This window comes from Lonchura striata, chromosome 22 (genome assembly GCF_046129695.1).
Source record: "Lonchura striata isolate bLonStr1 chromosome 22, bLonStr1.mat, whole genome shotgun sequence".
In the NCBI taxonomy this organism is placed as follows: domain Eukaryota; kingdom Metazoa; phylum Chordata; class Aves; order Passeriformes; family Estrildidae; genus Lonchura; species Lonchura striata.
Genome location: NC_134624.1, coordinates 11,224,505 through 11,251,071, shown reverse-complemented (window position 1 = coordinate 11,251,071; position 26,567 = coordinate 11,224,505). Strand labels below are relative to the sequence as shown.

At 44.0% G+C, this 26,567-nt stretch overlaps 1 protein-coding gene across 1 annotated transcript in view; it reads right to left on the bottom strand.

Annotated features, from left to right (window-relative positions):
• Positions 1-4,356: 4,356 nt before the first annotated feature.
• Positions 4,357-26,567, bottom strand: part of LMX1B (LIM homeobox transcription factor 1 beta) — an 84,525-nt gene continuing 62,314 nt past the window's right edge. Inside the window, exons 3-8 of the mRNA XM_021543808.2 lie at positions 10,905-11,137; positions 8,131-8,309; positions 7,605-7,682; positions 7,161-7,227; positions 6,209-6,370; positions 4,357-4,514 (exon numbers count right to left, since the gene is read on the bottom strand). Coding sequence (XP_021399483.1) covers positions 4,357-4,514; positions 6,209-6,370; positions 7,161-7,227; positions 7,605-7,682; positions 8,131-8,309; positions 10,905-11,137 — 877 coding nt within the window. The remainder of the gene's footprint in view (positions 4,515-6,208; positions 6,371-7,160; positions 7,228-7,604; positions 7,683-8,130; positions 8,310-10,904; positions 11,138-26,567) is intronic.

Sequence of the window (26,567 nt, the reverse complement as noted above, 5' to 3'; positions counted from 1 at the left end):
AACATAATTGTCTCCAATATTGTGCCTGTGAGATGTCCTCCACCAGCCCCAGGGGTTGCCCCACAGTGCAGTGATAAGGAGGCTCTGGATCAGCAGCCAGCCACGCCAAGGGAAGGTGCTGCTGCCCATCCCAGAGCCCAGCTGGGACCCAGCACCAGGCAGCTCAGTGGCTGTTCAGGGCTGTTGGGAACTCTGCCACCATCACAGACCTGCAGCTGCACAAGAAGGACCTCCGAGCTCACACCCAGCATATTCATTCTGACCTCACAATCATCTTTTTTATACATTATTAAGCGCACTGAAACCTAATCAATCATCTTTTACTTAATTGCATCTTGTCACCACTTTAGCTGCACACTTATTCCTTGACTAGCCAAAACAACATGATGGAAACACCGTGAAGAGCTCACTTATGCATTTCTGTTAGAGAGGGGCTAATTTCCTAGGGAAAATGATCACTGTAAGGTGCATGTAATAAACTGCTGTCATGACCTCTAGCCTTTAAGCTCCCATATGTGCAATCATTGTTTGTGGTTTCCGTCAATGTGCCAGATGCTAAGAATTTTTGGCAAGAGTTTATTAGTTTGACTCAATGTAAGATATTACTGTGATATGGCCCATTAAACATTTTACTTTCACCTGATCAGGGACATTCCCTTGACAACAGAAGAGTAAAGCAGAAATCAAAGAGGTCAGAGGTTGCTGTATAATCCTTTACTGCAAGGTCCCAGGTTAAAACCACAATGATCACACTCCAGTAGGATAATTTATTCCACAAAAAGAAAGTGACATTTATTTTGCTTTAATGAACTTTGGCCTTTGCCAGCTATTGCAGGCCCACTGGAAATCCTTGCCTATGCATTCCTTTCCTGCACCAGCAGCAGCCCAAAATGGCATGGGAAGTGTTACACATGCCAAGGGCCTGAATGTGTGCGTGTATGTGGCTTCAAAGGTGGCAGAACATGGGCAACAAACAGCTAAGGCATCATCATACGACACACCAAGGGAGAGGAGATAGTATGTACAAGCATGAAAAAAAAAGGTGGCGAACATCCAAAAACTCAGCAAAGAATTATACTTCAGCTATAAAATGGGATGTCTGATTTTTTCCTTGGAGATGGATTATTTTTCAACATCCATCCCAGATGCAGAGGTAGAGTTGGGACAAGGCAGTTCTCCAAACTGTAGGTCATGTTATAGTTCTCACATAAGTCCCTGTAAACACCAAAAATGCCATTTTGATCCTGCCAGTAATGAGATATGACGCAAGGCTGTGCTTGTGTGAGGAGTCTACAAACTGGTGCATCTGAGAGGCTTTTCTATGACTGTAAAGTAGCACAGCAGAGGGGAGAAGAGGGAAACGATGAATCCATTGAGATCGGTGGTGACAAATGACATGTTTACATGTGCCATATGAAACCTGCTTGCTTCTGCCTGCAAGCAGTGAGGATCACCTGAGTTCTTTATCGATGTTTGCTATCATGCAGAAAGAAAGGAAATTGTTATTTTGATACACAAGGAAAGGGAAAAGTACTTGAACAGGATGGGTAAGAAAAAATCCTTCTAATTTCAAAATATATCCAGGGGCTCACAATGCGCAGTTGAAACCACATCCTTGCCAGAGAGCAGGGAATGGTCACCAGGCAAAGCGTGTGGACACGAGAGACACGCCGTCCTGGGGATGGCAGCAGTCAGGGATGGGGACGGGGACAGGGACGGGGACAGGGACAGGGACAGGGACGGGGACAGGGACAGGGACAGGGACAGGGATGTCCCCTGGAGCCCTCACAGAGCCACCAGCCCCTTTCCTGACCAAGGCTGTGTGCAGCACACGGGGGCTGTGAACCCCAGACAGTGGGAGGGAGGTCCTTGGACTGAGCCCTACCCCCCTGCACGACGGGCACACGCTCGGGGACACATGGACACACACACGGACACACGGACATACAGACACACATGGACACGCACGGACACACGGACACACACACGGATACAGACATGGACATACACAGACACACGGACACAGACACACACATGGACACAGAGACATGCCCACAGACACATGGACACATACACAGAGACATACACATGTACACAGGCACACACACACAAACACACAGAGACACACAGCGAGACACACAGACACATGGACAGACACACACACACGCTCAGACACGCACACACACAGAGACATACAAACACATGTACACACAGAGGCACAGACACACAAACACACATGCAGACACACACAGACACATGAACACACACACAGACACAGACACACACACACACAGACACAAACACAGACACACAAACATGCACAGACACACAGACACAGACAGACACACACACAGACACACACACAGACAGACACACACACAGACACAGACAGACACACACACAGACACACACACAGACACAGACAGACACACAGACAGACACACACAGACACACACACACGCACACAGACACACAGACACACACAGAGCCTCATCCACGGTGCTCTCGTCATCTCCAGAGTGAGAACCTACGCACTTATGCTGCAGACCAAACTTGGCTTTCTTTCTCAAGAAGCCTCCACCACGCTCAGTCCCCCCATGCTGGGGGAAAGTGGCCTCTTTCCCTTGGACTCGTGCTCCTGCCCTTGCCACCCGTGCCTGTCTCCAGCAGCACTCTGCGGCGGGGGCTGCTCCCTCCCGGGTGCTGAGGCCACAGGGCTCCTGCTCTGGCCTCCCCTCCCTGGGACACCCACGCTCCCACAGAGGATGCCACAGGGACACTGAGATGCTGGCCTGGTACTAGTCCTCAGCCTGGAGGAAGTTAGATTAACAAAAGCTTTGGACTTGTTTTTCAGCTATTATGGTCAATATATTAAAGGTATTTATTTAAGAAAGTGCCTATCCTGCCAATCTTTCCCCATGAGCTCTATTTTGAACACACCCTATAATTACTGATATTACCCTGGCAAATATTCCCCATGAAGTTTTCTCTACTGAGAGCCGTGACTGTACTTGTCTGCTTCTCCACATTATAATTATCACCAGGCAATATTTATAGCTATACTATTATTATTATGATATTTTCTGCCCTACAAAAACCTATATGACATATGCTTAAACTTCAGCCTCAGAGACAGACTTCAGCTGGGCCGCCCCCTGTCCTGGCACCGATCACTCAGCTGGCACCACAGCCATGGGTCCTGGCACGGGGAGATTTGCAAACCATGGTAGAATTTCAGCTCAACATACCTGAACTTCCCATTGTAATTTCTTTCATAGTTTCCTGTTCCTGGCTGGTGCACATTTCAGGACTTCTGGTGTTTCAGGCTAGAACTGTGTATCCTTGATTCTTGCTGAGGCAAGGTAACTAAAGGAGTGCTTAATTATTCCAGATGGACAATAGAGAACAGCACATTTATGCCTCATGCAAAACAAATAAACAGAACAGAATGAAAAACACTTCTTTGCCAATCATGGTCTAGACTTGAAATTTGGCACTGCAATACTTACAAACAAATGTAAATATTTTAATCTCACACTTTAGAAAAAATTAAGTATATCTGTCTTGTAAGCACCTTTAGTTTTAATTATTTAAGATCAATACTAACCTAAATGCCTCTGCCCCTAACATGCATCTCCTCTCCAGGGCCATAGACCTTTCTTACTTTGAAATCACTTTCTCCACAAATACTGTTAACCAGTTTCCTCAGTATCATATCCATAAGGGCTATAAACTAATGAGCAGATCTAGGTTATGTAGAAAAAGTGTAGAAAGGAAACAAATGTTGAACGTCACATTTACATTAACTTCTCACAGTTCAAATGGCAATTTATCCACAACATAGTATGAATCATGCAGTAAGAAAAGGAGGAATCTCCAGTTTTTTTGATTTATTTGTCATATGGTTGACTGATGTCAGTATCAGTGGCTAAAAAAAAAAGTTTAGACATCCAAAAGAAAGGAGAAGAGAGAGGAGGAAAAGGTCTAGCTTTCCACAAAATCCATTTCTTTTAAGATGATGAGCTCAAACCAAACCAGATCAAAGGCTGAGGATGAGCAGGTTCTTCTGTTCCTTCCGTGCTTGTCTTGTGGTCTGGCGCCAGCTGGGAATCAAGGGTATGGGACGGGTGGATGTGTTTTGTCTCTCTATATATGTATGTATGTATGTAGGGATTAAAATATATATACATACATACACATATATGCAAACGGAGACAGTCTTCCTAAAAAAATGCTCTTTGCAGTCCAGAGGCAGCAGAGTCACTGTGAAGGAAGAGCTGGGCAACATATGGCTGTAGAGTCTGCACTGGAAAAGTCACTGGCTAAACACACGCCGGCTGTTAGTTTTCTTTATTTTCATGAGGCGAAATAGGAGCTCTGCATAGAGTACAGCCTGTCAATGGGATTTCCTACTCTAGCCTGCATGGAGTTAACTTCAGAAGAGGCAAGAAAACAGTCGCTCAAGCTAGTTAAAGAGGTATCACTGTCGATATCATGAAAAATGGAGTCGTTTCCTGCAAATGAAACGCACACGTTAGGCTGGGTGCTGCGCAGCCGGCGGAGGACGCAGCACACGCGGATGCTCGCGTGCTGCGCGCTGCACAACAGGAACCTCCTGTGCTCACACCTGAGCCAGCCTCGGCTCTGAGGGGCTCACCTGCCACGAGGAGGGCTTGAAACCAACCCACAGGGGTCAGCCGGCAGCCATGCGCCCAAACCTGCCAGGTTTCAATTTCACTCAGCAGCACAAAGCAGAGCCTTGGCTGACAGCAGGAGCCAATGATGCTGGGGAAGAGCAGGTCCCCAGCTTCTCCATGGGCTCTGGCACTCATGGAAGCACCAGGACTGTCAAGAAAGGTGGAACCAGGGTGCACGTGACAGGGAAGCACGGTCTAAGAGCCACAATCATACTGGGCTTCACATTCACACTAGGCAAAAGTTCTACCAGTGTGACAGGACACAGGAAGAGACGTAGTTCCCCTGGCCTCAAGTGAGCTACAGTTGTAAACATGCTCTCCTTTCAAAAAATTCCACTCTTTTACAGCTGGTCTGGAACAGCACCCTTGATTTCCCTTAGCAACTAAGATTTCAGCTTACTCCAGCACTGAAGGTACCAGAAAAAGCTCTAGCTCACGTCCTGGGGGCTCTGCGAAAGTGTTAGTCTGGTTCTTTTTCCTCACACTCTCATTCAAAAGGGCTTTGTGCCAACCCCTGCACCCCTTTTGGAGCACAGAATCTACTTCCCAAGGAAGGAGTTTTAACTCAGAAAGCCAAGCAAACCAACAAAATCACAAGCCACCTAATGCTCGAGGGCACTTCATATGTCCTCGGCTCCTTACAGGACCTCCCAAACTTCCTGGTGTGCACCATGGACTTGTCTCAGTGGCAAAAGTAAGGACACAGACCCAGAGCAGATTTCCTGTTGGCCTGTGCACGCTGTGCTGGGACAGTGATGCGCCTGTGAGCCTCTACAGTGAAGTGCTCCTGGTCAGCAGAAAAGAGTCTGAAACAGGCCCTTGTGGGCTACCGCAAGGCCGAGAATCACAGTCTGAAAAATCCTCTGACATGCTTTTTAAATGCCACACTGCAATTGTCCAGAACCAATAATTGTGCATTTAGTGCTTGTAATGCGTTTGATGTGGGGTCAAGCAATCGTGAAAGAAAACCGTCATCTTGATTTGGGACAGAGAATAAAGCTATGCAGGAGAAATGTCCTGTGGTAACCCATCTCTTAGTAGCTCAAGAACTGTTCTTTAACAAATCCACGCATCCAATCTGAGTGGTCTTACAGGGCTGCTTATTCATTTTGTAATGAATAGATTACTTCTCTTTATTGAAGGCACTTTTTCCTCAAAGCTTCTAAGAAAAAAGGAAAAATTTGTGAAGGAGCTAGAATTTGGTACTGTTTATTTTTCAGTGTCTTGGACAGTGGTTTAAAAACTGGACCTTGGAGAAGTGCTTATCATTTATCAGAATTATATTGTGCAATAGTTCAGAAACGTGTCCAGAGCTTGAGATGAGCTCTGTTCTACCCCACTATGTGTACAAGAAAATACACACATGAACCTGACTGGTACAAATTCCCTGGTACAAATCCCAGAAAAAAATATTCTAAATAGTCTAAATATTCAAGCTGCTGCCCCTGTGGTGTGTGATCCAGCACACAGACCCAGCTACTTGGGATGTGGCAGAATGAGGCATGCCTTACCATAGGGGTTCATGTGGTCGCCTGGCATTTGAGGAGGGGTAAGACCCTGCTGAAATGGGTCTGTGCCATAACTGCTTTGCTCCATTGCTACAATCTGCTGCTGTGGTGGTGCAAGTGGTGTGTAAGATGTCATCATCCCTTCCATTCGGTTGGACATTACTTCTGCAAAGCAAAGAGGAGGAACAGTTACTGCTGGGGAACAGGGCAGAATCAGTGCCAGCAAGGAACCCTAGCAAATGCAGTCAGGGGTATCCTGTCAGTCAGAGAAACTTTCCAAATTTTGTCCGAGCGTAGAGCCCTGAGCAATAAGCTGGGAGACTTGTAATTTCTACATAATTTCTGGAGCTCCTAGGTCCTGGACCCTATCCTCCCAAAGTCTGTGTACTCTGTCTGATAGAGCCCAGTTATTCTCTAACTGGTCCCGGTTTTTCTGCTCTGGGTGAAGTCGAGGATTTGAGGCTGCAAGGTCTTGGGAGCTGGAGATACTCAAGAGTACCCACAGAGAAGCAGAGCAAGTCCCAGTGCCCCATGGTCCAGACACCTGTGGGGGCACAGGAGGGGCTCTCCAAGCCTTGGCTGGGGCAGTAATGCTGATGCCTGTGCAGATTCCCAGCTGAGCACTGTGCTCCTTACTGCAGAAGAGAACAAACTGAAGGATCTGTCTGGGGCAAAGCTCTGGAGATTTCCTCCAGTGCGGACCTCTCCATGTGGCACATTTCTACAAGGAATGAGGTAACAGCTTCTGCAGGAGCACCTCTGAGGTCTGATCCCACCAGGAGAACTCGGGGTAACCTGGCGTGGGCACTCTGGCACACCTTTGTGTCCTTCCAGTGCTGATGGCACACACCACCCACAAACCTGGATCGCTGTACTAAAGTGTCATGTGGGAATGGCACTTCTAGACAACTGCAGATTCTTTCTCTCTCACTTTGCTTTTTCACAAATCCCCTACCTTGTCCTAGTCGCTGCGAGTTCTGTTGCTCCTGCTGCTGTTGGTGCCTCCGTGCTAGCTTTTTCATCTGAAAAAAGTAGAAGAACAGAACAATCTTGAAGCTCCAGATGCAACAATTCTCTTTCCTTACAAAACTCCCTGCAAACATCAGTAAACACAGACCATTTATACTTATGGACACAAATGCTGTGGGTTCAGTTTCAATTCTAAGCTTAAACATTTCAGTTTCCAGTTCAGATTTGCATGCAAAATTTACTCCCAACCCTGAGTTGCTTTGAGCATAGGAATTTAATGTCTGTGTTTGGAAGCTGCCTTTCTAGTGTGGATGTAGAGAGCAGAGCAGGCAGAACACACAGAGCTCAGCTGTGGGACTTCTGCAGCGTGAGCTGCATCCAGGGCAAGAGCTCCTGCATTTGACTTTTGAGAATGCGACAAACAGCCTACCTTTGCTCTTTGGTTTTGAAACCAGACTTGGACGACTCGCACGCTGAGCCCTGTTTCAGCTGCCAATGTTTCTCTGACCTGCAGGAGGAAGTGCTTAATGATGCAATTTTTTGTAAGTTAAAAAAAACCAAAACAAAACAAAAAACAAAACAAACAAAACAAAACAAAACAAAACAAAAAAAAACCAACAAAAAAACCCCAAAACCCAAAAAACCACTAATCAGTTTTGTTAGGAGGAATATTTGTACTTAAAACAAACTGCATGTATGTAATTACTTTTTTAAATTCATCATATTTTTGCATAGTGTTGTCAAGTTCTGCCCCTGATGGTGCTACCAGTTCTGTAACTACTGAACAACAAGTCTGAGCTGAGGAAAATGACACTAAATTTTACCCATAAAAGACTTCTGAAAAAAGAGCGCTCTGCTTTCACCCCAGGAGAACTGCTGTTGCCCCAGGAAGGGGCAGGGCTGTCTGCAACTGTGGCCTGGTGTCAGGGCTGACTTGTCCCTGGTGAAGCACCCACCTTTCTGCAGGGCTTAGAAGACACTTCAAAGGATGCTTTGAATGCCCGTCTCTGCTGTGTGGTAAGTATTGTCCTTGGTCGTTTAGGTCTTCTTGGGTCCTTCCCATCATCGCTTCCTTTTCCTTGGGTTACTTGGCCTTTAGTGGGCTTAACATCTCCATCTTCATCATCACTTTTGACTGGTGAAAAAAGGATATATAATTGCACTTGTTCCACCAAGAAAACAGGATGTTTGAGAACTGCTCTTCAGTCAACGGGTTCAACTATTGTCCCATGGTTATTTGAATACCTAAAGCAGCTGTGGGCAGGAAGAGACTATCTTAGATCTGTGTGCTCTGCCTAAATCAAGTGCCACAAAAGCATAAAAATGTTTTCAATTTTTAATTGAGGACATGGGACTGATCAGGAGATGGAAACTCAGAAAATGCTTCAGTATTTCCAGGAACTGGGCACAGAGACACTTTGTACCTTTATAGCAACTCTTGGTCCCATGTGCTCACCTGCCCTGATCTCAGCACCAGATAAACACCTTTACCTGCACAGCTGAACTCCAGCTTCTCCTGAAGCATTACCTGCAGACAGGTACTGCTGCCTGCACTGCTACGGCAGCAAAAGAGCATAAAGCAAGTATCACACAAGTATCTTGAAGCCTGTATAGCTAAACATAGTACAGATTCCAGTTACTGAATACTGTTTTGAATGTTCTGAAGCTCCAGTGACAATATTAAATATAATCTGTGTCATTTCATTTCACTTCCCACAGAAAACATCAGTAATCTTCCTCTGTGCATTGAAATGTGTCTGCATGTACAAGCACAAACTTCTCTTTTTCAGTAAATGCATACAAGTATCTATGTGCTTGTGTAGACCAAAAAGATTCTTTGTATTTTCTATAATTAAATTCTGAATACTCATACAATCTGGTGATATTACATGTGTTAATATATTGTCCTGGGAAATCTCAGGCACAGTGGCAAAGGTTGATGGGTAAATACACGTTTTGTTGAGAAAATCAACTTTTCAACTCAGCATATTTTATTTGACCAGACTACTGATTTTTCTTTCAGAAAACACTCTCACTTTATTATAGGGACTTCAACATGAAGAAAAACACTGAATTTTTTATATACTGAAAGACTACATTTGGGGAATCAACAAATTAGACTTTAATTCATTTTAGAGTCTGATTATTATGCACCTAGCAGTCTAATTACCTTTTACTTTAATAAGCATCTTTGGCCTAATGATTAAAGAGAAGTTCAGTCATTTTAATAACCACGACATTATTAACTTTCCAGCATGCCATTTCTAAGGAAAGGTTTGTGAGGATTAATACTGCTCATTGGAGAGTTACTTTTGTGTCCAGTGGATAAATATTTGATTGAAGCAGGACACATTCTCAGCCAGGGCTTTGCAGATTGTGTGCTCTCATGCAGACCCCTGGGAGATCAGTGTTTTCACTGTGTTAGACAATGGGAGACAAACAACTTGTTTAATTTGTCAGCTTGTTTTTCAGGTTTGGGTTTAACTAACAGAGAATAATGAGGAAAAAAAGGCATCTCCAGAACTAAGAAACTCCCCTTTGTGCCAAAGGGAGATGAAATTGAAACCAAGACTGGTTTGTGCTACCGTGGTAGCTCCTCACTGCAGATCACAAGCCAGCCTGGTCCGGAAGAGGAGCCCTGCTCAAAGCTGATGCCAAATGCGGCTGCCACACAGGTGTGTGAGTGAGGAGAGCAGTGGGGAAAGCTGCCTGGGAGCAGCCCCAGCGTGGGACAGCCTCACACGAGCTGGGCTCTGCTGGACACGAGGCAGGCGCACAGGGGGTCACTGGAGCTGGTGGGGGCAAGGTGCACTGACGGCCCAGCAGGAAACTCACATGCCTCAGGCACCAAAGCCCAGATCCTGTGACGTGAGATTTACTGAGCAGAGCACTCAGGGTCCTGCAAACACAGCAAGACAAGAGCTAAAACACTGCTCCAAGAATGGCCCTGGTCCCAGCCTTGCCAAGTCTGCAGAGACCTTTGTCTTGAGGCATTCCTGATGTGGAAATACAAATTTTTGCAATGTGGAGAATATGACTCTCAGATTAGAGATTATGGAGAATTTCTGCTACCAGTTAAAATAGAGTAACACATTTTCCCATAAACCAGAGGCAAATATGTCACTTGTACATGTAATGGAATGGTAACTGTTTATTTTTCTTATATATTTTCCTGGAAAACAAGTGTGCAATTAGGATGGCACAAACCCACATCTCAGTTACTTTCAGATTCTCCTCAGTACTTCTGTGTCGCACTTGCAATCTTTCTTAAAGGTACTGTTTGTAATTGGCAGAGAGATTCCTCTTGAAAATCATATTTCTGCTCTGCCCATTTTCCTAGTTTAATGCTGAAATTGTATGTGAAGAAGATCCCCTGAAAAAATATGTTAAATGAATGGAAGAATGCCTGCAGAGAACAGCATACTGATGCCTCATTTGAGTGAGACCTTGGGTAGCTAAAGTCAGTCTGATTCGTGCTTTATGATCCTACAGAAAAACACATTGATGAAAGCAAAAAGATTTTGTCTTTTACTAAGCAGGAGGTTAAGGAAGGGAGTTAGGTTAGGGAAAGCAGGCTGCCAGTAGGAATGTTTTCAGCTGCGCCTGCAAATTTGCATAGGTGTCACTTGCATATAGATGAAGTGGATGTGAAAATGATGCACTTTTCTATACAAAAGCTCTACAGACCCATGCAGCTCTTCCAGTCAGAGCAGGTGTGGGAAAAGCTCACCTGAGTCTGAGTCGTCTGGGCTGACCGAGCTCAACAAGTCTTTCTCTTTCTCATAATCACTTTTGCAGAGCAGCTGCCCTTCCTTGAGGACAAACTCGTCCCCTTTCCTCAGCTGGCGCTCGCAGACGCAGCAGCAGAAGCAGCTCAGGTGGTACACGCACTCCAGGGCGCGCATCACGAACTCCGTCGGCGCGATCTTCTCCATGCAGCCGCTGCACTTGGCAGCGAACAGCCTGCAAGCAAGAGGCAGCAGAGTCAAGAGGAGCGTCAGATCATACCCTGCGTGGGTCTAAATCCAGCAATGTCTGCACACATCAGCCTGGCTCATGCTTCTGAACATGGCAACACTTGCATCCTTAGGCTTGGAAATAGCATAGGCATGCAATTTCTTCAAATCTCAATTCCTTTGGTCTTGAGATTCCCTAAATCACCTTTCCTGGACAAAGCTCACTAAGATCTGTCCTTATCTCAGTGGTTTTTTTTTCCTTTTCAAAATGAGAAACAAAAGGGAGCTCCCAAAGTTGGATAATTGCTTAAACATGAATGTATTTCAATTCACCTTTTAGAAGAAGGACCAACTCATGCTTTGTTTTACGCAGGGTCTCTGGTTTCAGCATTTAAGCCCTATTCTGAACAGGCTTTCCATTTTTGGTATTGTCTGTCTCTGAGAAGGCTGACATACACAGAAATGAGCATTAAAACTTTGTGCTTTTGCTGAGGCAAAGTCAGCACGTGCACATACACACATGATTGTACACATGCAATCAATAAAGAGATGAGTGAAATAACAGCTTTTCTTTGGATGTTGAGTTATTCCAGAACAACCTGTCTCTGAAGGAAGTACTGTGCATTTTAAATGGTGTGAAACATCCTTTGGCAGAGATAGGCAGTGATGCAATCTGTCAAATTACCAGTATAATCACAGACCCTAGAACACACACTGCATCCGGACTAGTTCTTATTAATGCTCTATAAACCCTATCTTTCATCCATCATTAATGTTCTAGGTTTAAGTTAGAATTATTTAGATTAATTTTATTTTGCTTTCCTAATGGCAACTGGGAATCTCCCTAAGTGAGATTTCAGAAAAGGGCTGCCTCAAATAAAGACGGATTGCTGTTACATCCCTGTGTCACATGGTGTGCTGGTGATTTGAAATTCAGTGTCATTTATGGCAATACATCACAGTGCAAGGTGCACGAACATTTACATTTCAGCAAGGAAATGAACACCACTGCACCAGCGCGCTCACAGGAAAAAAAATTAGATTCTGCCTTTTAGCATGGGGTATGCTGACTTTTTTCTGTCATCAAAATTATAATTTTTCACAAAAAAAGGCAATTCTCTCTGATTTTAGAAGGCTAAGGCTATGGTAGTTATTCATTCCTCCAGAGCCTCCATTTTGTCTGAGCTGAGAAGTGCAGGAAAATGGCAGTACAAGCCCTCGGCAAAGGGCTGGAGTCGGTGGGCAGGAGGGAAAAGCAAATGTCAATATGGTTGCACACGGCATCCAGAAAATGGTTGGGAGACAGAACTGGGGTGTTCCCCAGTGTTCCTAGGAGTGACTGCTCTGGGAGCCTGGTCAGCACACACCTGAGCAGGGCCACAGCCTCGAGGTAACAGCAGTGCAAGGTGGACTGAGTGGCTCTTTTTCACATATATAATGAATTAAATTTATCAACAGGAAACTGATGCCACGCAGGATCCTGGGCACTGCCACGGACAGGATGGCTTATTCCATACCCTCAGTTTACTTTGTCCACAAGGTTTTCCTTACAATGCTTTAGCCAGCAAATTCCTAAGCAGAAAATATTTTTATCTCTACACAATTTTATATCTGAAAAGATTAACACAAGAAAGAAAGAAAGAAGGAAAAAAGGAGAGAAAGAGAGAGAAGAAAAGAGAGAGAAAAAAATAGAGAGAAGAAAAGAGAGAGAAGAAAAGAGGGAGAAGAAAAGAAAGAAGAGAAAGAGAAAGAGAAAGAGAAAGAGAAAGAGAAAGAGAAAGAGAAAGAGAAAGAGAAAGAGAAAGAGAAAGAGAAAGAGAAAGAGAAAGAGAAAGAGAAAGAGAAAGGAAGAAAGGAAGAAAGGAAGAAAGGAAGAAAGGAAGAAAGGAAGAAAGGAAGAAAGGAAGAAAGAAAGAAAGAAAGAAAGAAAGAAAGAAAGAAAGAAAGAAAGAAAGAAAGAAAGAAAGAAAGAAAGAAAGAAAGGTGCACTACAATATTTGTTTGTATTTAACTGCTTAAACCCACTTGACTCATTTAACCAAGCCTGGCCTCTCTGTCCGAGGGGATGCCCTCAGGACGGGGCACACCTGGAGACCTCAGGAGGGGCAGAGCTGGTGCGAAGGCTCGGTCCCCCCATCTCCCGCAGCCTCCCGTCCCCGAGCTGGCCCCGAGCTGCCCGTGCCCGGCCGAGCCGAGCCGAGCCGAGCCGGGCCGGGCCGGCCCCGAGCTGCCCGTGCCCGGCCGAGCCGAGCCGAGCCGGGCCGGGCCGGGGGCGCTCCGGCCGCCCCGGCCCCACGCCCGCCGCGCAGAGCGGGCTGCGCTGCGGGACGCTCGGGCTCCAGGGACCTGCCGGGCCCCAGCTCCCTCCCGGGCCGGGGAGAACCGGGAGCCTTCCCCGGGAGGGCTCCGGCGCCGGGAGCGGCGCTCAGCGGAGCCGCCGCGGCCGCCGGGCAGCGCCGGGAGCGCTCCAGGACGGGCTGCGGCTGCCGCCGTTTGTCTCCCGAGCAAACCGCACCGTACGCCACCGTCCAGCGGCAGTGAGAACACAAATGTAGCACAGTTTACAGATAATTTCAAGAAGAAAAGCGCAGGAAAGTATAAATCCCCTGCACCTTCCCTTAAAAAGGGACACGAAGGTAACCTCCTTGTCCTGTGGAGCCTGTTTCCCTGACCTGTACCTTCGCTGTCCTACTGCCTTAGCGGGTGTTGGTGTTTTTTCTTTTTCTTCAAAATGAATATATCTAACATGAATAGCAAATACTTTTTTGTTATTTACTGGCAACCGACTATTCCTGTAAAAATGGTGTTTTTGCAACAGCGCTTCCCAAGGCAGCCTTTTAGCTACAACGAATTACACTGTCATCAGTACAGATTAACTCATTCAAACAAACGTTAAATTGCCCTGACAATACTGCACGGATTTCATATCCCGAATTTAACTCCTGTTAGGAAAATTCCTTCCCCTGTACACAGGTACTCTGTATTGTAACTTGCATTCACACAAATACACACACACAGAACAGCGTGTTGGGTTGAATTCTGAGATTATAAAATTTTCATTAAACCTATCTTATAGGGTGTTTATAGGTATTTTTTCAGCTTCCCAAGAGGAACACAAGGTTATGCACTCTTTTTGCACAAGGCAATCTCACAACAGGAAACTAATCTTGACAAATGACCAGACTTTGATAGCTGTGATCTAAACCACTGCTCGTTAGACCGTTCATTTTATAAACGAATGGTAATAAACCTGTTGGGAAGTGTAGGATAGCAGGAATACTTTACAGATCACCCCTTTACAGGTTTCAATCAAAGCCATAAATTTGAAGGGGAGCACACAAATATTCTGTGCTTAGACAAAGACTATGTCCCACACCAACCACATTTAAAGGAATATTTTTTTTTGCTTTCTATACATTTTAGAAATAATTTGCATAACTCTGGCTTTTTACCCCCATGGCTGATTATCTCCAGCTCTCTTAAGCTAATGTCAAACCTCAAAATCCTTGGATGTGTTAAAGTATGTGGAGAGTGGAAATCAAATGCCTTTATTAGAAGCCGCAGGAAATCTCCAACTCCTAAGCACAACGAAAACATTCCAGAGAAAACCGTTCAAAGAGGACAAAGAAGAAAAGCAGAACAAGAAAACCTTGTTTTGAATCAATGATTGTGGAGTTTTATAAATACATTCTGTTGCCTGGACAATTTTGAAAGACAACTCAATAGGTTTAGGAGTTTTTAAGTGTGTTTGTCTCTATGCCTGGAACACTTGGGGGACTCAGCCAAGCTAAAGCCCAGAACAATGGCCTGTCTGTCCATCAGAGTATTTACAATAAATGCTGTGAAGCAACTTTACAGTACTAGATAATCAAAAAGTCTTTACCAGCCAAAACTGTGTGAACTTAAATTAATTTTGCATATGTACTGGGGCAATGAAAATGCTAAGACATGTCCTGACTTTAACCAGTAGATGAAAATGTTCAGCGGAAGAGGCCATAAAGATTTTATTTGTTAGGATATCCCTGTGAAGGCAGGCTGAATCAGTAATCCTTAGAAACAACCACAGTTACATGATCCACTGTGCCTTCCTGCATGGCACAGCCATCTGGAGTGCAATACGGACCCCTGATTTATTATGTCCCGCGCAGTTATCTCGCAGTAAGTTTGACCCTGCTTTGCTCCTGAGAATCACGGCTCTGCTGTTTACTCTCCTGGTGCCCTGACAACCCACCCTTTACCTTTCTGTGGCTCAGCCAGGTCCTTCATTTCCTCCTGTCTGTGGGCAAATAGATTTTAATTGTTTTATTATAACTAATTTAATCTGTGCTGAGAGATGTCCGTGTGCAGTGTGAAATTTGCCATTTGCATTAAGCGTGGTTCAAGAGGTTTGTTATACAGGACAAAGGTAGAAAAATCGACTAATTCAGTCAGGTTGTTTATTTACTGGGCCTCTGCCATGAAGCAGTAAATAGGAAGTTATTAAGCTGTGTTTGATGTATGCAAGAGGACAGATGCTGCTTCCTACCTATCAGAGACTTTCAGTCATTTCCCTTTCTGTGTTATTCCGACATTATGTGTTGCAGCAACCAGAGCAGATACCTGGATTTTCTTTATTCAATAAATATGCAGGGTAGTGGTCACAGCTTTTGTAAGTACTTTTGGTGCAGTCTCTATGTGTGACGTTTTTCCCTCTGCTGGGACATCCCTGTCGGCCTGCTCTGATGCTGGAAGTTTGCTCCACACTCCTGTGCTACAAAACAAGGTAGATCTAGAGTAAAATATAGTATGTTTTTCACAAAACTGAGTCTTATTAAGAGAAGAAATTAAATTACTAATGAAAGCTAGCTTTACCTTGCTCTTTGGGATAAATTTTTATATTCTTTCTTTAGATGACATAGGATTGGAAAAGCAGCATGCATGGGGTTTTTCCAGCACAGGACTTGAACATTTTTTGTAGTGTCTTACAGTTCATGGGTGCTTATAAAGTGCAAAAACTGTTGCTTGGTTGCACTCAATTCAGAATACACAAAAGATCCTGAATGCAGTAAAGCAGAACAGGGATATTATAAATTTATTATTTGAAACCACCCACCTCCTTAAAAAAGAAATAATCCATTTAAAATATTTTCCCTGCAGACAAAATAATTACATAGTTTATTAAAGCCAATTTCATAGCTGAAACTTCAGTATAAGAAAGATAATTTCCTTTCATCAAGTAGTAATAAAATGTGCAAAATTTAAAAGTTTCTAGAAAAAAACCTGTAATATTTAGAGAGAAACTAAAACAAAGAAACCTTTTTATTCTTCGGGGAGAACTGAATAAAATATTTATTAACCCTCTAGCCACAGGTACTGTAGTATGAACACCAGCTACTGGTGAAAACTTGTGTTAAATCTGCACTTTACAATGTAGGTTTAGACTCACATATTACCTATCTTGGTAATGAGTGACTTTTTCCTCACGTAAATATTTTACCTGTATTTCTGTGAGGAGTGCTGTACGCCCCTGCCAAGAGAAGCTGATGGCTAAAATAATGATATAACTCTCGTCTGAGGTTGGTGGGGCACGGTCAGAGCCACCAGCAGCCACTGTCCCTCTGCCCAGCAGCACCCGCTGCCCTCCTCAGACATGTGGGCACCAGCAGCTCTGGGATGGACATGGAATGCTTCCACAAAAGCACAGAATTTAAAGCTCACAGCCTAATGCAACTTGCTCAAGTGGGACCAGAATGACCTAAATAGTTACATCTCCCTTAACCATAAAGTGCAACATAAAATGTAAAGTGCAGAGCAGTTTCTCGCTTTGAGCAGAATGTGACACAATGAATTCTTCTCTTTGCTTAATTTTCATCCCGTAATTGACCACTTTGTTCAACTGTCTTCCATCACTGCCATGCTGTTCTATTTTATAGCATTTTTCCATGCAACACTTTGATGGAAAAATTTATGAAGAATAGAATTATTGCTGTTAGAAGGGAATTAAAACAATTTTTCATTTACAAAGTCACTGATATTGCTCTATTGTGCTCCACCTTTGGGAATCCAATTGCTCTTCTCAGCTACTCCCATTCCTCTTTATAGCACAGCAATTGCACTGTACAGATTATGGCTGCAATTTTCTCCTAATCTTTTCTGTAGAACAGAAACTGTTATAAAAGTTAAGGGTACCAATTGAATTGATAAAGCTAGGGCTGCAATTAAGAAGACTTAATGAATTAACAAAATATGTGATTTTGTTAGAATTGTATTTCTAGGCAGTGCAAACATTTGTGAGATACCGTTATTTTTGTCCATGAGCTTCAAAGAGGCTAAATGGGCTTCTGCTGCTGTGTTTTTTGCATTCTGCAAATCACACTGATGGGCTATAAAAACATTGTATTTCTGGGGGCATTTGTGCTTCTGCCACAGCTCTACCTAGCTGGGGGCAGTGGTCACCAAAACAGAACGGGCACTCCTTTTTTTTTTTTCCTTTGGATTTTTATTCAGATATTTACACAAATTAAATTAAAGCCACCTTCATCTCCTCTCTTTGCGCCCTGGCCAACATCCAGTGGATGAAGTGGCCCATGGAGAGGCCCTGTGGAACAGCCCTGCTCGGGGCTCTGCTCTGATAGACATCTTATCCTTCTTGTTCACTAAATGGCACACTGAATTTACATCACCAACAACACGGGGAAAATCTTCTAATGCAGTTTTTATATGAGATTTCACCCTAAAGGGCCCATAAGCAGGGAAATTGTACTGTTGTGATTCACTGGCCTGGTTTTCACTTTTACAGAAAAAAATAATAGTGTCAAAGCAATTCAAATGTAATTTCTAAGTTATTTCTTGGCTGGCAAGAATGACTTAGGGTAAGAATTTACACAACGTTTTTCTCACAACTAAGAGCATTGAGAGGAAGAAACATTATTTGCCAGTATAAAACAAAATCACTTCCTGTGCCTGCTGCAGTGATGCTGGTGGAGAGCTTGTGCCCAAACTCATCAGCACAGCCAATTTAGCAACTGATTTGCAAGGGAAAGATACCTTAATCCTGTGGTGTTAATGTCTTTGCAGTGGGGGGTCTATTGCCAGCTTCTCCAAACTCATCAACACAATCTATTATTAATACCCAGAAAGGCTTTATAGTATCTTTATAGCACAAGGCAATGAAAGCTCTGTGGTGTAATCTGTTATCTATATTGCAAAAACATGTGAAATAAAACAAAACATAGACACTTCATAAACAAAATGTTTCATCTATTATATCTCTCTGCCTCCCCTGTATATAAAGCAGTGGGGTGCAGGAAAGGCATTCAGAGAGATTTGCTGTTGGATGTAGTACTGGTTCCTTTTAAAATTCTATTTGTATTGTGACAAATTTTACACTGAATGAAGATTTCAGCTTCTTTCACCGAGAGAAATATTTGAATATTTGTAAAATTAGGCTGTGGTCTGTCAGTAGAGCAAAGGGGGTTAGGTGTAAAATACTACACCTATTATATATATTATATATCACATTTCTACACTGCTAGAGGAAAACTCTTTGACAAAGGAAGAAGCTGGCTGAGCCAAGTGAGGAGTCAGCTGCAGCAGGGCGAGGAGGGGGCACAGCCCGGGGCAGGGCCAGGTGGAGGTGTCAGGGCATTGCCATGGCATGAGCTAAGGAATTTGTCTCCAAGCAGCAGCAAAACCAAGTGCCCACTGGAGGCAGTTGTTTCTCTGGAAAGCATTCAAGAATAGAATTTGAGCAAAGTTGGATCTTTTCTACCACTATTGATATGCATGACAATATTTAATTTGAAAAGCCCAGAATTACCCTATTTTTAGTCCCTGGGAACAGACACAGTTAGAGACATCATTTAACAGCAAATAAATACACACACAGTTTAAAACCAAAGAAGGTTTCGTTTCAAATAAACAGATTGTGGCAAAGGTGGAACTGAGAGGAAAGCATGGAGCAGTTTTGTGTACTTGCTGCATGTATGTTTGCAATACAGTAAGAACAAAAAGAAGTCCTCAACATCGGGCTGTGTCTTATTTCCCAGATGCCTTTTTATGTTCTTTGCTGGTTGAAAATAAATTGTTCTTTTGTAGTGTTTGTCTTTTCAGTCCAACTGTCAGCTATTATTTTTCTATTTCCTCTTTTTGTCACTTTGCATTATTTTTGGTGCTGTAATTCCCATTTGTTCCCACTCCTATCTTCCTGTCTCCCATTGTTCCATTTTTTAATCCCCAGTTTTACTCTTCTTTGGCTCTTTTTTGGCCCATTCTCAGTAGGGTTTGAGAGAATACCCAGGCGTGACTCCCTGCTATAGCAACCACACCTCCCCAGGAAAGCCACAACAATCTCTTCGAGAGGAGGAAAGTCTTTCACAAGCTGGCAGCAAAAGTAAATCCTTCTTCAAGGAACAAGAAGGATTAGCAGGGAGCAGTGGGCTGCAGACTTAACCCTACCCTTCATTTCTTTAAAGCACCAGTCACTCAGAACCCTGCTGTGATGTACAATTAAACAGAACCCAAAAAAATCCTGAATGACACAAGAGCAGGATTGTGTAAAGGTTTAATTCCACTTTAATACCTTTCCAAGTTCAGAACTCAAAGATAGCAATTTAACCCAAGAATCCCCATCCGAGCATGAAAAGTTGCTGCTTGTCTTACAAAAGTTCCAGCTATATTCTGCTCTAAGTCGTGCTCTTTTAGGCTGACCCTTAATGGATGAAATTTTTCTCCCCCAACCATCTCACATGGTTTCTCTTTATAGTCCTTCTTTCACAAAGTTTGCTCTTCTGATAAAAACAAGAGACTCTTACCAGAGGCGTGGAGCTTTGTAAAAAGGACCACTGCAAAAGGGAAAGGAACACTAAAAAACTCCAACACAAACCCCCAAGACTCAGGTAACTAAAGGTGTCTGCTGCAATGCCTGGTAATTTATTCTTGTAACATGAAGTGACTCTTATTAAGCTTATGTCACTTACTTGCTATTAATATTAGGATGGAAAATAAATACTCCTCTTAATACAGTGTTTTCAAAGACTTGAAACATCTGATTAATCTTTTTTAAATTAAAGAACAGATGAGCCTGGTTGTTCAGTATGGATGACTACTGAAGTTGCTCTATAAAACTGAATTTTTAAGATTAGACACAGAACTGTGAAAACCTCCTGGCTTCTGTAAGGCCAAATATGGTTGACAGACTAAGTCAGACTGAGTCCTAAGACTCAGCAATCAGCATCTGTGTTTGTATTTAGGCTTTAGTAAACTAGATGCTCTAAAGCCGTACAAAGAGATTTATCAGTAAGCAGGGCACTACAGCATGCCCAGGCCCTCCTCCTGCCTGAAACGCCTGCACAGGTTTTAAGTTATTCCAGCAGTCAAACATTTATAACACAGGACACTTCCACATGTGTGAAAATGAAATCCCATTAGACACCAACAACATTATTAGGCATGCAAAGAGGATTATTCCTTTAAGCTCACAAGACTGAAAGGTTTGTCTAAACATTTTATTAACTTTTTCAGATTTTTTTTTTTAATTAAATGAAAAGTTGTAAGTAGGTCAAAGCTGAAATACGTAAATACTACTTAACTTCTGGTTAAGTATATGTATATATACTATACACATACACACAGAAAAAATAGAGATGCCTGCTAGAGAAAAAGTGTACAAAATCCCCTCATATCTTATCAGCACATTCCTTTCTTTCAGCAAGAAAATTTGCATGGCTTGGAATTGTTCTATAAAAGCACCAAAATATTATATGGTTGCATGGGGTTCCATATATGTTTCCAAAGATTAGATGCTTTGTTAAATATCTGATTGAAAAGAAATCCTGCTCTGATTGCACTGTCCTTTTTACAGATTTGACAAAGCCCTTTTTTTCAAAACACAATATTTGCTGAATTGCATTGAAGTTTGCTCATCAAGAGCTCTGACTTTCTTAAGATCATCTATTAAAGAAAAACAAGGGAGTAGAAGCTGTATCAGCTTTTGCTTCAAGTAAGTGAGATGCAAAACTCCTTAGGGAGCATCAAGAGCAGGACTGGGTCCTCACTCACAGGATGACTTTAGAAACTATCAGCTCCATCAGCAGTTTGGTCCTACATTTTGTCATCTAAGGGTTGTTCACAGTATCTCAATTTGTTATTGGAAGGAAGACAAGTCTCCTTTTGGATCTCAGAGCAGCACACGTCCCAAGTGGCAGAACAGCCTGCCCTGGAAGGCGAGGGCGGCAGGCAAGGTGCAGCACACGCCTGGCTCCGGTCACAAAGCACAGGCCAGTCTGCCGGGACCGGCAGGGCTGACCCACGCGTTGCTCTTGTCACTTCACTGACAATAGGCGTTAAAATATTTTAGATTTGCTTCTAGCGCTGCATGGAACAGGCAGGAAATGTAGAAGCTTGGGTGTACAAGTTAATGAAATATGGTTGGGTGAACATAAGCTCTTAATTTAGACAATAACAGTTACCGCCACAGTGTCTTTGTGTCCGCTTTATGAAAGTCATAAACTCTCCAAAGAAAAGCAGGAGCTATTTCACCCTGATGGTCTTTGACTCCCTCTCACTACCTGCTGGCACAGTTAGAAAGTATCAACTGCCTTTGAACAGATTAGGACCAAGTTAAAGTGTGACAACATCTTAAGCTTTCTCCACATGTTGCCAATGATTTCCAACTAAAGATGTTACCCTCATCGCTTCTGCCACAATGATAAGAATCTATAGCCGGCTCACTTGAGGAGATAAAGGCAGTTTAGCAGGAAGTATAAAGTACTCCAACTTGCTAAGCTAAGTGGCTGGCTGTCCCAAACTAGCTGAATTTTTTCTCTACAAAGCACAAAATCCTTATCATTAGGAACTTAAGCTGCTTTTTATTCTGAGACAAAAAGAATACTGTTTATTGGCATCCAACTCAAACCAGCTGTAAACAGTTGCTTTGATGAAGAAGCAGCTACAACTCCAGTGTGCCCGAAGGCACAAACCCACCGAATGCCAATCATTAAAGGAAGAATGTAAGGTGTATATAGGGTCAAAAGAAGGCCAAGGGACATTTTCAACCTCAGGGATCTTGGATAGCTCACTCTGCCTTTAGACTCAGAAGAGGAATTGAAGCTGTTCTGCTGTATGACCTCTATCTCCAGAGGCAGCTCTGGGCTCGGCTCAGAGTTTACCCAGAGGAGCAGCAGACCTGCGGTGTAAGGCTTTTCTCCCCAGCACGACTGTGGGAACCACACCGTGAACTTTGATTCGGCAGAGCCTGGCTGGCTCCAGGATGCTGTACCTCAGGCACCCGTGCAGGACCCACGCAGGAGGCTCTGGCAGCAGTAGTCCTGCTGGTGTCCATAGACATTTGGATCACTGGTGTGCAGGTAATTTTAATTCTTCTTTCATCTAGAAACACTTCACTGGTTGCAACAATGATTGAAATTAAAATGCCCCACCAACAATTTTGGTGTCACAGCCAAACTGACACGGACCTTACAAAGTTAAATGCCAGCTGCTCCGGGCAGCACAGTGGGCTGGGCTGGCATCCGCTGCTGGCCCTCCTGCCATCCTTCTTCCTCCTCACCCCTCTGCCTAGTAGATACTGATGTCTCTCAGTTGTTCCAGGCTTCCCCCATCCCTGGCACAGCATCAAATCTTTCCCAGAAAGAGCAGCAGCAAAAGGGTTTCAGCACAGAATAGTGGTGCTGGCTTGTGGGGCATGGAACTCCTTGTCCTTTATAAGGTCAGAGTGGCTTTTCAGTGGGAATTCAAATGCCAAGTGAACTCAGCTACCAGGCTGAACATGCAAACCAGCCCTCAATCATGCCACATGAGCTGGGATGTTTTATAGGAAGGAGCATGTTGCTTCTGTAGAAGGCCCTGGTGCCACCAGAGATGTGGCTCCTCCAGGTACAGCCCCAGCAGCTCCTCCTTCTCCCAGTGCTGAGAAGATCCACACCAGCATTACCAGTTGCTGTGGCAGAAACAGGGTGCATCTCCCTGACCACATCCTCACAGACACCACAAACAGATACCTTGGTTTGGGGGATTCAGTTCAAAGTTGTTGCCTGGGTTTGGAGCCCTCTCCCAGGCTCCTGGTAGCCTCTCCCTATCCTTTCCTGCACCCTGCACTGCTGCTGCCCTCTTGCACGGGCACAGTGGGAGCCAGGCTGCCCACGCTGCTGCTGCCCCACTCTTCACCCAGCACACCCGGGTAACACTTGCTGCTCCCTGCCTGGCATCAGCTCCCGACACCCATGCAATGCAGCAGCTCCTCCCAGGTGCTCCAACAAAACTGCCATTGCAGGGATTATTTTGGGCTCACATGACAAGCAAAAGGCAGTAGAAGGTTTGCAGTACTGTTAGATTATACAACATTATGTACATAATACAAAAATAATAAATCTTTGTAATTTATTCTGTTATGAAATTTTCCTATATAAAACCCCAGATTTTTTTTTTTTTTTAAGAGACAGTGGTTCATCTTTATTGTCACATTGATATCTTTATAAACTGACTCTAGTGATCTACAGGAAAAGCAAACCAGACAGCTCTGTATTTATGGGTATATTTTAAAAGCCTCTCATATTTAACAACTGCATTTAGCTGTGTTAACTGTGAGTTGCAGTAATAAAGGCTCTGCACACTTCGATGCTAAATTAAAAAAAAGTTCTGCTGTTCAATAATACATAGATGCTGTTTTTTTCATTACTCTTTAATATCATTTCCATTTAGTTTATAAATAATTGTAGCTAGCTAATGAAACGAAATAAAACCTGCCTCTAACCCATTCCCTAGAGCAAACTAAACTCCTCTTTTTAAAGCTTCTTAATCACCGCCCAGTTCTTACAAAATTAGCATAGTAATGGGCTTTAAATTGAGCCTCTTTGTTTTTTAATTAAGCTCCCAGCAGGTAAAAATAAAACAGATTATTGAAGAATATGCCAAGCCTAATAGCCTGCAACTCTTTTGACAATTAAAAAGATCCTGCGTTAACCCTTTTGAGGAACACTGCATGCTAATTAGTCACTCTGAGGCCCAAATCCATCAGCATTCCATCCAGACACCTTGTGAAGTTGAGATGGCTGGTCTGTGTCCATACCTGCCCCATTCCCCACAGAGGTGAGGAGCCTCAGTGGTGGCCAGATTCCACAGGCAGCTGTGTGCCAGGCAGGATGGCATCTGAGTAGCTGGAGCTGCCCCCCACCTCGTGCTGGCCAGTGCCACTGAGCTCCTAAGCCCAGGCAGGGCTCCTGGTGCCCCCCAGCTCGCCCTGTGCCCACAGAGCCCTTCCCACCCTTCAGCTCCAGCACCGTTTGGCAGCGCCTCCTTGGAGCCTCCACCTCATTCTGTACAGCAAAAGGAATGGGGTGCCAGCAGAGCAGCCCCCAGTCCAGCCCTGGGGCTGGTTTGGGGTGTGCACAGCAGCACCAGTGCCCCAAACATGCCAGACACACCATGACGGAGTTTTGCTTAGCAACACCGAGCTGCCTCAAAGGCAAAGGAAAATCCTGAGCAGAACAAGGGAGTTGAGAAAGTGCAACGCTGGAGCCATGTCGTGGACAGCAGCAATTCTCTGGGAAAATTTACTAGACACTGCTGGCAACCTAGAAATAGGAATAGCACTGCTCTTCCCTGGCAGTTCTGTGTCAAATATTTGGAAAGCTCTGTCAGAGTCCCACATTTTATCTTCAGTGTCTGCTCTGAGCATCAGTGCAAAGTGCTGGCTGCCCTCCACTTGCATCCAGCCAGGATGATGAATCACCACAGTTGGAAGTGTTGTGTCCATCCAGAAATGAAATCATCAGCATGAAAAGCCCATTCATTTCCACAGGCACTGATCACTCTGCGTCCTTCAGAGACTCACAGCAAACGGGGCTGAATGCCCTTGTGTACCCGGTAAGGCCCTGCCACGTTCCAGCAGCTGCAGGAACTACTGTCAGCTCCTGTTTTATATTATACCTTCTAGAGCCAAGGGTCACCGTGATGGAGTTAGGGGCCCACAGAGAATGGGATCACATTTAAGGGCAGACTCCAGCCATGAATATATGCTGCCTTCCTTCATTGAAGCATTTGGGAGTCTCTACATTGCGTTTTCAAAGATAAATGACATTTCTTGTGTCTCTCAACTGCTATCAGAAAATTTGGAGAAAGAAGGATGCACCTTGCTTACAATAAATAGAAATTAATTAAGAAAAGACCTTTGTTTACCCTCTGCACAGGGACAGGACTTACTTACTTTAGAGGGCACCTCTGGACTATGCCCTGCTACAAATAAAAATTACCAGCAGAATCATTCAACACAATGTAGATCCATCACAAAAGAATTCCCTTTCCCTGAGCTACGCTGCAGGAGATCACAATGTACATTGTGGAACTGGAGAGGCCGGGCTGTGAGATGGATAACTTGAACTTTCTCAGGTGGGATCCTCAGTCCCACAGCTCCCTCCACTCACTGCTCCCACTGGGCCTGCAGACAGACAGCTGATATGTACAAAGATGCTAATTCCTCCTGAGACCATTTCAATTACAGGAACCTCTCCAAGAATATATTTAGTTCAAAGCAAAAAGCTACAATGTTCAGAATAAGCTTGCAACATTCCCATCACAACTTGTTGAGAACAGCTGGAGAGGCAGTGTTGGGCACAAGCTTCTCTGTCCCTGGCTTGAGGTTTGTCAGCTGTTGGTGGGCCTGCAAAGTGGCTGCAGAAGAGCAGCAGCTTGTGAGGGATGCATCTGCCCAATTCTGAAAAACTGACTTTAGAGGATGCAGTATCCCCTGCACCAAACAACTGCACTCACCATTTCATGCTGAAAGCTTCCCAGCAAACTGAGGACAAAAATTCCTTATGCATACAAGATTCATATGACAGATTTCAAACTGAAAAGCATGCTTTCACATTGTGCATTACATACCTCGTGCCATGTCACATGAAACAATATTCTATGAAACTATGCTGCCAAAACCACTTTGGAAACATGCATTCACCCCAATGCATCTTGAGAATACAGAATACTGCGTTTGAAAATGCTTCTGCCATTTTTTAGGATTTTTACCAAGCCCAAAGACATCTCTTACTACATGAGGAAGTCCTCTACCACAGCATTAGTCAAAATAGAAGAACCTTTTTTCCATGTCTGATCCTGACTGGTTTTCAGCTGTGACTGTAGATGGAGCTAAAATGAGCCCACCCCTTCTGCTCTGTGTGCACAGGCTGTTATCTCCAGCTCTGACCTTTTGCAAATGTGATCCAAAGTGACCTTTTAGTATTATTGCAGCACTAAATGCAGCTTTTCAAGTAATCCTCACTGGAGCATGTTCTACATCAGTAGCTGGTGTGCATTGGAAAATCCAGCCTTTCTGCTGTGTTGAGTTTATTGTTGTGGCCATGTCTATGGGAGCTGTACAATTTTATATGGACCTGGCATTTGTGCTGCCAAGCCATTGGCAAGCAACACCTTTGAATGGGCACTGC